At 37.6% G+C, this 11,670-nt stretch overlaps 2 protein-coding genes across 2 annotated transcripts in view; both read left to right on the top strand.

The window, feature by feature from the left end:
- Positions 1–737: 737 nt before the first annotated feature.
- LOC107576231 (ribonuclease inhibitor-like) lies at positions 738–9,220 on the top strand. Its single transcript, XM_016262452.1, has 3 exons — positions 738–1,079; positions 1,792–1,962; positions 9,066–9,220. The coding sequence occupies exons 1-3, from the start codon at positions 775–777 to the stop codon at positions 9,133–9,135; spliced, it is 546 nt and encodes a 181-aa protein (XP_016117938.1). The 5' UTR covers positions 738–774; the 3' UTR covers positions 9,136–9,220.
- Positions 9,221–10,243: 1,023 nt separating this feature from the next.
- The window catches only part of LOC107576230 (ribonuclease inhibitor-like), a gene marked incomplete at its 3' end in the record, with an annotated part of 7,877 nt that continues 6,450 nt past the window's right edge, over positions 10,244–11,670 (top strand). Inside the window, exons 1-3 of the mRNA XM_016262451.1 lie at positions 10,244–10,251; positions 10,383–10,472; positions 11,124–11,294. Coding sequence (XP_016117937.1) covers positions 10,244–10,251; positions 10,383–10,472; positions 11,124–11,294 — 269 coding nt within the window. The remainder of the gene's footprint in view (positions 10,252–10,382; positions 10,473–11,123; positions 11,295–11,670) is intronic.

The following is an 11,670-nucleotide window of genomic DNA, read 5'->3' as shown; positions in this document are numbered from 1 at the left end:
TAAATCCAAACGATGGCCATTTCGCTTTATTAATGAATCAAAATGGAAGCATCACATGGTCAATGAACTACTGCAAGTGAGTTTGAATACTTCTATGATTAATGTTATTTGGGGAATTAAGAAAGGAATTCATTTCATATATAGTTGCTGTTTTCTCCTCCTTCATTGTGCTGATGTCTTCAGATCACCTGTAAACTGACATTAAACTCATTTCATGACTGTCAGCTGAGACAAACTTCATCATAAATCTCTCAACAGCACGTCATTATCGTCTGATAAACCATGTTATCTGCTGCTAACTAATTTATTTCTGAATTTGTGCATTCATATTGTTTATTCTTGTCTTTTCTTTGTTTCATTTTAAAACGGAGCACTACTTTATTGTCTTTAATGTGAGATGATTCTCTATTATACGCAATGCTTGGAACCCTCAGCTGGACAAAGTAATGATGGACTCAAAAACCAGTTGGACACGGAGCCTATATACATAAAGAAGCAGAAACTGTAGAACAAGTATTAATGCTACACCCTGATATGAATTGAAAGAAATGAAAGAAACAAATAAATACAAATCTCTGCATGTGTGACATCTGCAATAAACATGATAGATAACAGTCCAGGAACAGTGAAAATAATAATGCAGTGTTGAAATGTATTAGGTGTAATATCCAGGCTCCAGTGCAGCAGGTGACAGTAACTGTTCAGCTCGCTCCAAACCCTCCAGAAAAACCCACGAAGAAGACGAAACCGAAAACGAAAGTAACTGCGGAAAACATGGAGATAGCAAGAGAAAGCGTTGCTCGCTGGATTGAAGCTAATCTGTCTCCAGAGAGATCCATCAATCTGTTCTACTGTCTGAATGAACTGAACGACCAAACTCTGGTGAAAGACATTCAGACCCACCTTAGCAAAGGAAGCCTCTCATCTGCTGATCTTTCACCTGCCCAGTGGTCTGCTTTGGTCTTTGTGTTGTTGACATCAGAGGAGGAGCTGGAGGAGTTTGAGCTTCAGAAATTCAAGAAATCAGACGAGTGTCTCATTAGATTATCAGCAGTCATCAAAACCTCCAAAAGAGCTCTGTAAGTTATTTCATATATTTTGTCATGTTTTGTGCTCCTCTTAAAAAATGCATTTATCTGCATGGATACATAGCAGGTTTGGACACCTCTGATCTATAGTGATTATTAACCATATACCAGTTATAAGTGTATATCTATTATAGGATTAAATCATAAGACATTTTGTTTAACTTTTTTTTTCTTTAAAAATTACAGTCCTTTGGAATTACTGTTCAATGGTATTTTATTAGATTGACATGGGTTGTATGTAGAAATTTCTCTTTTCAGCAAAACAAGCTGTTTAGTTAGCTGCAGAAGAAGCACATCATGTTATTATAAAACACATTGTTCCATAGTTATTTCTACTCCAATATGCAGTTCAACTTCTTAAACTTCTGCTATAAAGGAGATATACTCTTGCATAACCTCAATGCATAAATTATTAACCTCCATATTCTCCACCTCAAGACACTCATCAAGATAATAGAGCAGCACTTTTAAATGTATAACTTATTACCATTAATGATATAAGCCTATTATTCATTTACATATTTTATTAAGTTTTATTCAAGCATGCTAGTTTGTTTTATCTAGGAAACTTGAATCAATACATATCTAATATATATGCAGTATCGTTACTGTTTATGTAAAAATAATTGGTATAATTATTTTTTTGTATTTAACAAATGTATTACATGTATCTTAACTCTGATTTGATTTATTTCTCTTGTAGGCTAAATGATTGTGACTTAACAGACAAAAGCTGTCCAGCTCTGGCTACAGTTCTTGGATCAGAAACCAATCTGAAAGAGCTGAACATGAACAATAATAATCTGCAGGATTCAGGAGTGAAGCTGCTCTGCACTGGACTGAAGAATATAAATTGCAAATTAGAGATACTGAGGTAAGTTTTGTGACAATCCCTAGTGTTTGGTTAGAATTCAGATCCATCTGTAAACATGGACCTAGATAATCTGCCACAGAATTGAGGACAGAACTGCTTCAGCTCAGTGAAATTTGTAGGCTTTAATTCCAGCATGAACTCTACATTTAAGGTCCTACCACAGCATTTCAATGTGGTTTAAGAGTGGACTTATGTTAGGCCATTTCAAAACTTAAATTTTCTTGTTTTTCAACCATTTTGAGGTTGTTTGTATGTTGTGGTTCATTTAGATGAAAGACTTTCACAGCTGTTGAGTTTTAGATAATTGAAACCTTAAAGGGGTCATGTACTGCATTTTTTAAAATTATTTTATAATGTTCTATGTGATGCACCTATAATATTAGGAAAATTTTTACATCAAAAAACATAATTTAGGTATAATAGGCTATTTTGTATCCAGGTTTTGACCCTCTCTGCAGAACAGTCTGTTTTTATAGACGAGGCACATTCAAGATGCTAAAGTGAACGCCCACTGCTATGATTGGCTAACAGTTTTGTATATTAATACAATACAATACCATTTTTATTTGTAAAGCACATTTTAAAACAACCGAAGTTGACCAAAGTGCTGTACAGAATAGAATAAAAATTCAGAAATAAAATTAATAAAACAAGACTATTACATTTAAAACACAACAATAGCAAACAACATTTAAACCAAAGATCAAGGGGTATTGAAAGCTAGAGAGAATAGATATGTCTTTAGAGCAGACTTAAAAGCAGAAATAGAGGGGGCTAATCTAATATGAAGAGGTGGACTGTTCCAGAGTTTCCGACCTGCAGTTGCAAAATCTCGATCACCTCATTTAAGTCTAGATCTAGGCACGATGAGTAGACAGAGATCACTGGATCTCAATGTTCTAGAAGAGGTGTACGGATGAAGCAGGTCAGTCAGGTACTGAGGGGCCAAATTATTTTGGGCTTTATAAACAAATAACAGAATTTTAAAGTAAATTCTATATTTGATAAGTAACCAGTGCAGTGCAGATAAAATAGGAGTTACTGGCTCATACTTGCAGGTGCCAGAGAGTAGTCTAGCAGCTGTGTTTTACACTAGCTGTAGACGAGAGAGGGAAGACTGAGAAACACCGTAATAAAGTGAATACCAATAGTCTAAATTAATGTAGTTGTTACAAAAGCATGGACCACCGTTTGGAAGTTTAAATTGTGATCAAACAGAATGCCCAGATTTCTAGCACATTGAGTTACATATGGAGCCAGAGAGCTACAGTCAACATTTAACACACAATTTTCCTTATGGCCAAAAATAATTATTTTGGTTTTATTTTCATTTAAATTAAAAAATCATCAGCATATAGATTAAAGGATACTTTATATTTGTTAAAAAATGGAAGCCAGAGGTAACATGTACAGGGTGAACAATATCGGCCCAAGGATTGATCCCTGTGGAACTCCACAATTAAGACATAAACAAGAGGAGGTCTGATGACCAATGCAAACACTAAAACATCTGCTGGTCAGATAAGAACGGAACCACTGTAAGACTGTGCCACGAAGGCCCACAGATGTCTCCAAACGTGTCAACAGGACCTCATGGTCAACCAAATCAAAGGCAGCACTCAGATCTAATAAAACTAAAGCCATGAATTTCCCAGAATCAGTCTCTGTAAAAATATCACTTGAGACTCAAGGGCAGATTTAGTACTGTGTAAAGCTTTGAAGCCAGATTGAAACATCTCATGAACAGAACTAACAGCCAAATAAGATTGTAATTGAGTCAGTACAACTTTCTCAAGGGTCTTTGAGATAAAGGGTAGATTCAAATTGGATGAAAATTGGAAAGAGAAGAATGATCCAGGTTTTATTTTTTTTTTTTAAGAAATGGCATCACCATAGCGTATTTAATTATGTTCTGGAAGGAACCAGTAGACAAACATTTGTTAATAACAAATAACACATCAGGACCAACTGTGAAAAGAGATGGAATAATATCCTGAGGACAGTTAGTTGGTTTTAGGTGACCAACAATTTCATTACATGAGGTCAAATCAATAGGTTCAAACTCAGACCAGGTAGAAGAACATAATGGAACGTCATGCAAAATGTATACTGAGTTAGACAGCCGGGATCTTAATTGTGTGATCTTCTCAAAAACTTTCCAAAACCATTACAGAGAGAAGCAGAGAGGTCTAGAAAAGAATGCACAGAGTGATTTAAGACAGAATTAATAGTAGAAAAAAGAACTTGAGATTTGTGACAATTGTTTGTGATAAGTTCAGACAAATATTGCATTTTGCAGCTTTCTGAAATATGTTATAGGAGTTCCTCAAAATCTGCAATCTGTCCTTCTTCCATTTGCGTTCAGCCTGTCTACAAGTGCATCTCAGAGTATGTGTAGTTTCAGTAGTGACACTCTCTGCAGAACCTTATAAATAATAAAGTCCTTATTATGGTGAGGAGGATGATATATTAGAGCTGTAGTAAAGGGATTTACTAAGACTAACTGTAAAAGTTGCACCTCAAAACTGTTATATGAGCCAGTAGATCGAGAACGTGCAAGATGTCTTTAAAAACAGTAGCAAGGCCACCCCTGCGGCCCTATATACGACTACACTGGATGTGGAACAGATTGACATGACAAATCTCTGAGAGTAAACTGATGTTGTTCTATTTCTGACGTGCTCCAAGTGCTGGCACTGCTTCTGACATGAAAGAGAAATGGATTCGCAATGCCACAATGTTTGTGACCGGTGTAGATCTGATGTTAGGATCACAAGGAAGGCAATGCAAAGATTTTTCACCACTTACACTACACAGTATCTTGTAATCCTGTTACATGTCAAAAGATCAAGGGAAATGTAATTTCTCAGTTTATGACCCCTTTCAGTAACTGTAAACTAAAGGTTCTCATTATTAAAATCAAAAGTTGTGCTTGTTAACATTAGTTAACGCTCTGTGAATTAACATAACCTAACAGTGAACAGCTCTATTTTCATTAACTAACATTGTCAAAGATTAATAAATACTGTAATGTATTGTTCTTTTTTCTTTGTTAATACATTAACTAACATTAACAAATGGAACCTTATTGTGAAGTGTTACCATACTTTGTATTTGTGAATTCATTTTAGGCTGCGTGATTGTGGTCTAACAGAGGAAAGCTGTTCAGCTCTCGCTACAGTCCTGAGATCAAACTCCAGTCTGAAAGAGCTTGACATGAGCAACAATAATCTGCAGGATTCAGGAGTGAAGAAACTCCAGAACGGATTAGAAAATAAAAACTGCACATTGAAGAAACTCAGGTGAATGTAATGAACCATTGTTTGGTTTTAAAGGGGTGGTTGATTGTTTTTTTTCTAGGCTTGATTGTGTTTATGGGGTGCAGTCTAACGTGTTAATGCTTCGTTAAAAAAAAAAAACATTATTTTTCAGATAATTTACCTTTATTCGACATCGCTCTGTCCCTTCTCCCATAAACGTGCTGATCATTTGCTGGTTTTATATAGCCCCTCCCTCAGAAATGCATGATGGGCTCAGATTGGTTAGCTAGGACAGTGTGTTGTAATTGGCTAAACCGCCTCCAGTGCGCGTCTAATCGTCCCACCCCTCAGCTCAGCAGCATGTGCTCCGGTTGTATTGTAAACATATAGGTGCGTTTCCATTACCCTTCAAATTTCGCAAATTGAAATTGCGAATTGAAAATGCGCCTAATGGAAACACGTAAATTTCGCAAAAATGCCCATATATCGCAAAAACGTTTTTACGCTCGCATGAGGTAGTTTTTCAGGCAATGCGAAAAAGGAATAATTCACAAAACTGCAATGGAAATGTTTTTTTTTCACATTTACAGGTCACATGGTGTATGTAAAAAGTCATATCATTCTTCAATATTCTATAACCTCCAAGAAACACTTCATACGTGGCCGCTCTCCAGTATAAGGGGTTTTCCCTGCCATTAATGCTTAGACAGTTTACACTGCACATGTCTGCAGTGCAGTGTGGCTCTGATACGGCCACTGAAGCTGATTGCGGCCACTCTGGTTAATGCTTCTGTTTATTCTAGCCGTGCCACGCACGTTTCTGAAGCATCTCTCTGTGCTGCTTCTGTAAAGATACACGCATACGACTCCTTTGAATAAATATAGCCAAAATCCGTCAAAATCACACCAAAAACCATTGACATGACTTATCGCGAGAGGCAAAAGGTTACATTTTAGTCGCATAACATTGGTTCCCCTTCGGGAACTCGAGCTGCGTCGGAAAACGCTAGGGGAACGCCTTCAGCGATACCAAGCTCTGAATCATATGTGTAATCAGTCGAACGATGGGCGAGACGTCCGCGGCGGGTGACGTCATGACCAGGAAGCTTTAAAAGCACGTGAGGTGCCACCGGCGCTAGCTTTCTGTCATTCAGCGAAGCTCTCTGTGTGTGTCGGTCACGATTTATGTTCTGTGAGTCTTATTTATTGTTGTCTGTCCAAAGTCTATAAGCTCCAGCTATGTCTAAGCTCATGCAAGGACAAAGCATTTCAAGGCGAGAGCAGGCCACGTTGTAGGTTGTGTGTTCCTCCCTGCCCAAAGATAAAGTTATATCACGAGTGGGGACACACACAGCCTGTGCGTGGTTTGCTTGCGAGCGAAGCATAGTTGTTACTGCCTTGCTTCGCTCTCAGAGGGCTCTCTTTGAGGAGGGAGCTTTCACTAGCGTTCCTCGCGGTGCCGGCCCCGCTTTCGCCGAGGCGGAGCGGCGGCTGTGCTCGTGGGTTTCGCGTATGGATCTGCTAATCACCAGATCCAGCGCCCGCTCTCGGGGTTCGGAAGCATCGTTCAACTGATTACACATATGATTCAGAGCTTGGTATCGCTGAAGGCGTTCCCCTAGCGTTTTCCGACGCAGCGTCTCGTTCCCTCTGGGAACCATGGTTACATACATAACCTGGGACGTTAATGGTCATTTCACAATACTTTTATTGACAATTATAAACTATCGCCAAAGTTTTGCGCAGATTTGTAATGGAAACGTGCCTAATGGCATCATCAATATTGCTTATCAGTTTGAGCCCGATTGAGACGCAGAGGATATTAGTGAAGAGGATCATGCAGAACCTGTGCAAGCACAGCTCTTAATGATGTGTTTTTTGATTGTTGTTGTGGCCTCATACTTTTAGATACACTGTTATTTGTAAATGCTACTGCTTCTGTTAGCTTTTAATATTTAATACACATATATGAATAGATATTTACATGTACCCCTAGTTTTCTTCCTCTTCTCTAATGCAGCGCAGTACGGCCTCGCCCCCTTTGCTGCATGTTCCCGGGGGCGGGGTTTGTCTGGGTTTGTGATGTCACAAACCCGGGAAGTAACTCGTTGTAGTTCCTATGAGCCATTTTTGTAGGCATTAAACTGCCAGAATTTTAAAAGATGATATCTCCGTTTGCATTGAACTTTCAGCACCGCAACTTTGCAGATATTGTTTATGCTCAAACAGCAACATTACACACTAACTAATGTTAAAAAAGTGAAATCGCAATCAACCACCCCTTTAATAATAACATTCTCTTTTGATCAAAATGAAAATAGTACTACTGTAATCTAAAATAGGAAAGACATGCTCCTGTCAGATGGTAAAAAAAAAAAATTCTTCTCCGATCAGAAGAGGAAAGATATTACACATTTTTGTTGTGATATTAATCATATAACTTTAAAAATAATAACCTTTTTTAAATAGACTCTCAGACTGCAGTATCACTGAAGAAGGTTATAAAGCTCTGTCTTCAGCTCTGAGATCAAACCCTTCACACCTGATAGAGCTGGATCTCACAGGAAATGATCCTGGACCATCAGGAGTGAAGCAGCTCAGTGATTTACTACAGGATCCAAACTCTCAACTCAAGACACTGAGGTGAGACGGGATGAAATAATGCTAAATAAGTTATATTCAGGTGAATTATTTATATAAATATTATTTCACAGTTGCAATAAAGTAAATTAAAAATTTGAATGTATGTAGTTTGTATGTAGTTTCAGAATCAGATGCTGTTTTCACCAAGTTTGGTTAAGAACTGAATTGAATCCAGCTTCATCTTCTCTTCTGCAGGTTTGTGGGTCCTGCTGCAGATGAAGCCTGTCAGTATGTGACTGGAATTGTGGGTAAAAACCCGTTACTCCTGAGAGAGCTGAATCTGAGTGGACGTGAACTAGGAGACACACGAGTGAATCAGATCTCTGCTCTACTGCAGGATAAACACTTTACACTCAACACACTGATGTACGTTTTTCATTGTTACAAGGACGCTTTTAAATTCTTAAATTTAATTTAAGAAATTGAAATTTTAAAATTCTTGCTGCTGGGTGTTTTTATGTGTCTTGTGTAAGAGATTGCTGACTGAAAAACCATATGTGACTTTTGTAATGTGGTTATCATCATCATCATCATCATCATCATCATCATCATCACCAGTATTTGTCAACTGTCAGCTGAAACATACTGGTAAATATTCAGATTGCTGCTTGTTCTATGTAGCGTTGTAAGTATGGTTTAGGCTTAAGTATTGTACTGTAAAATACAAAATATTATTATAATTATCAAATAAAAAATAATAATTTCACAGTATGATTATCATGCAAATCTCATATTGGCAGATAAAAGTAGTAGCTAAAGCTGCTGTTTGTGTAATTGTATGTGTAGCTTAATTAGTTGTGTTCTCTCTTCTACAGGTTAAACTGCATCAGTATTACAGATGAAGGTTGTGCTGCTCTGGCATCAGCGTTTAATTCAAACCTCAGAGAGCTGGATCTGAGCAGGAATCAAATAGCAGACTCTGGAGTGACAGAAATCTCCAGTCTGCTGAGAAATTCACAGACACTGCAGATACTCAGGTCTGAATTTGATTAATCTAAACACGAATCAATGTAAAGCTCCAGCTGGTCTGTAAACTGATGCTGTGTCACAAGGAATGGGTCAGTAATGTGAAACTGGTGTGTTGGTGTAGATACATTTATACAATATTGACAAACAGATTGATGTTTTGAGGTGATGGAAAATGTTAATATCCTAATGGTGTAATAAAAGTTTTTATGTATTTATTTAGTCTTTCTGTAGACTTTCAGACTGCAGTATCACTGAAGAAGGTTATAATACTGTTGCAATCAAAATTATTCAACCCCCTTGACCTGCAAGGCATTTTGCTGTGGAGAACAACATTTTATGAAAATAATTCAACAAAGGCATCAGTAAAGTATTAGAGAAAGTTTGTTAATACACTTTTGAGTGATTCTGAGAATGGAACATTGATGAATCATGATGCAATTCAAACTGGTTCTAAACATTCATGTTCAAAATTATTCAAATTTTGCACAGAATCTTTTATTCTTTAAAATCACCAATAAACGCTGCCTGTAAGTGCTTAGAAGCTTCTGTCACCTCTCTACTACAGTCTTGGCCCATTCCTCGCCTGAAAAAGCTTCCAGATCACTGATAATCTTTGCCCTTCACATTGCCACTGCTTTCTTTAAATTCAACCAGATATTTTCATTGAGAATTAAATCTGGAGACTGAACAGGCCACTCAAGAACATTCTATGATTGATCCCTGAACCAAGCAAAAGTAGATTTGGATGTGTTCTTTGGGATGACTGTCCTACAGGAAAGTCCTTTGATCATCAGCTTCAGTCTTTGCACCAAAGGCATCACAATTCTTGTCAAAATGGCCTGATACTTCAAAGAATCCATGATGTCCTTCATATCGTCATGATTTCCACTTCCCGCTACAGTAAAGCAACCCCATAACAGCACTGATCCACCTCCAAGTTTGACGATGGAGATGGTGTTCTTCTGCTTATGAGCTTTGCCTTTTTTGCAGCAGACATACCGCTGATCCATGGGTCCAAAAAGTTCCAGTTTGGTCACATCACTCCATAAAGCATTCTTCCAGAGCTCCACAGGTCGACACAAATGAATTTTAGCAAGTTCAAGTCGGCCTTTTGTTCTTCTTGATCAGGAGAGGTATTCTGCAAGATGTCTCAACATGAAGGCCATAATGAATAATTATGACATAGCTCTGTTACTAAAAAATATTACATTTATATTTTGATATTATGTCTTTTAGTATGCCAGTGAACTGTTATAGATGCAATTGTTATTTTATACAGGATCTTCAGAAAAGCTTGTATTTGCAAAGTACTGCAGTCTCTGAGGAGTTGAGTAATTTTGATCGCAACTGTAGGTTATAATTGTGGAAAATGAAAATGCAAAAAACTTTACCCAGCTCTTCTCTAGAACATGTACTTGTATGATAATCTGTGTTATAAGGAAGAATAACATCTTTGTTTAATAGACTTTCAGACTGCAGTATCACTGAAGAAGGTTATAAAGCTCTGTCTTCAGCTCTGAGATCAAACCCTTCACACCTGATAGAGCTGGATCTCACAGGAAATGATCCTGGACCATCAGGAGTGAAGCAGCTCAGTGATTTACTACAGGATCCAAACTCTCAACTCAAGACACTGAGGTGAGACGTGATGAAGTAATGCCAAATAAATGATACGCATGTGAATTATTTATATTATATATAAATATTATTATATTATATTATTTCACTTATTCAGTAAGGTACACAATTTGATGCATCAAAAATGATCAAACATGAAAGACCAGATGCTGCTGTTGTTCTGATGATAAATGTCAGCACAGTTTAGTTGTGTTAAAAGTTACAGCTTAATCAGACATTTTGTGTCACTAGATGTGCTGGTATTCAGTAGTTTGGTGCCTCGATAGTTAACATTTATGATTGTGTTATTGTGGAAAATATTTAGTGTGACTTATTATCCTGATTGTTTAAATGTTTCTGAATGCACTGTACATTAATTTCCATCAAGCTCAGATTCATAACACTGTAAATCTACTACAGCAGATCTATCACAGGCAGTATTGGTGATAATTGTACACACAAACACACACACACACGCGCGCGCGCGTCTGAACCTGCAGTTTCTCTCATAATGAGCAGAATTACTGTTGCATCAACACAGACATCAGTTAAATAAAACTATCCAGAGATGGTCTAAACCCAGATCATGTTCTCTGTTAGTGGATCAGCAATCCAGTGTTTTGTGATGCAATGCACATTGAATTGAATCCAGCTTCATCTTCTCTTCTGCAGGTTTGTGGGTCCTGCTGCAGATGAAGCCTGTCAGTATGTGACTGGAATTGTGGGTAAAAACCCGTTACTCCTGAGAGAGCTGAATCTGAGTGGACATGAACTAGGAGACACACGAGTGAATCAGATCGCTGCTCTACTGCAGGATAAACACTGTACACTCAACACACTGAAGTGAGTATCTTACATCATTTCACATGTTACATGACTAGTAATGTTACAGTAGTCTATTTTAATTCTCATTTGAGTCCGACCCCACTTTATAAAGCTTGGAAGAGCCAGGACATTTTTTAATATAACTCTGATTATATTTGTCTGAAAGAAGAGCTTCATATACATCTAGGATGGCTTGAGGGTGAGCAAATCATGGGGTGGTTTTCATTTTTGGGTGAACTATCCCTTTAAGTGCACAGCGGTTGGAGAAAATAATGTGAACACATTAGAAATAGCCAGTATTTTATTAATGTGTGTAGGATATCAGACCGAATCAGACAATCTAAGATTTGGTCAAAACCGAGTTGAGGCACGAGGAGTCACAAAAATTCCACAG

The sequence above is a fragment of the Sinocyclocheilus grahami genome, unplaced genomic scaffold (assembly GCF_001515645.1).
Source record: "Sinocyclocheilus grahami isolate Dianchi unplaced genomic scaffold, SAMN03320097.WGS_v1.1 scaffold3375.1, whole genome shotgun sequence".
Lineage (NCBI taxonomy): Eukaryota > Metazoa > Chordata > Actinopteri > Cypriniformes > Cyprinidae > Sinocyclocheilus > Sinocyclocheilus grahami.
This window is presented reverse-complemented; position numbering and strand designations above follow the sequence as displayed.

Bases quoted from the DNA above. Each gene is read 5' to 3' on its own strand.
- LOC107576231 (XM_016262452.1), top strand. From the start codon at position 775: ATGGAGATAGCAAGAGAAAGCGTTGCTCGCTGGATTGAAGCTAATCTG. The intron at 1,080-1,791 runs GTAAGTTATTTC...TTTCTCTTGTAG, and splicing joins AAAACCTCCAAAAGAGCTCT to GCTAAATGATTGTGACTTAA. The intron at 1,963-9,065 runs GTAAGTTTTGTG...GTCTTTCTGTAG, and splicing joins TGCAAATTAGAGATACTGAG to ACTTTCAGACTGCAGTATCA.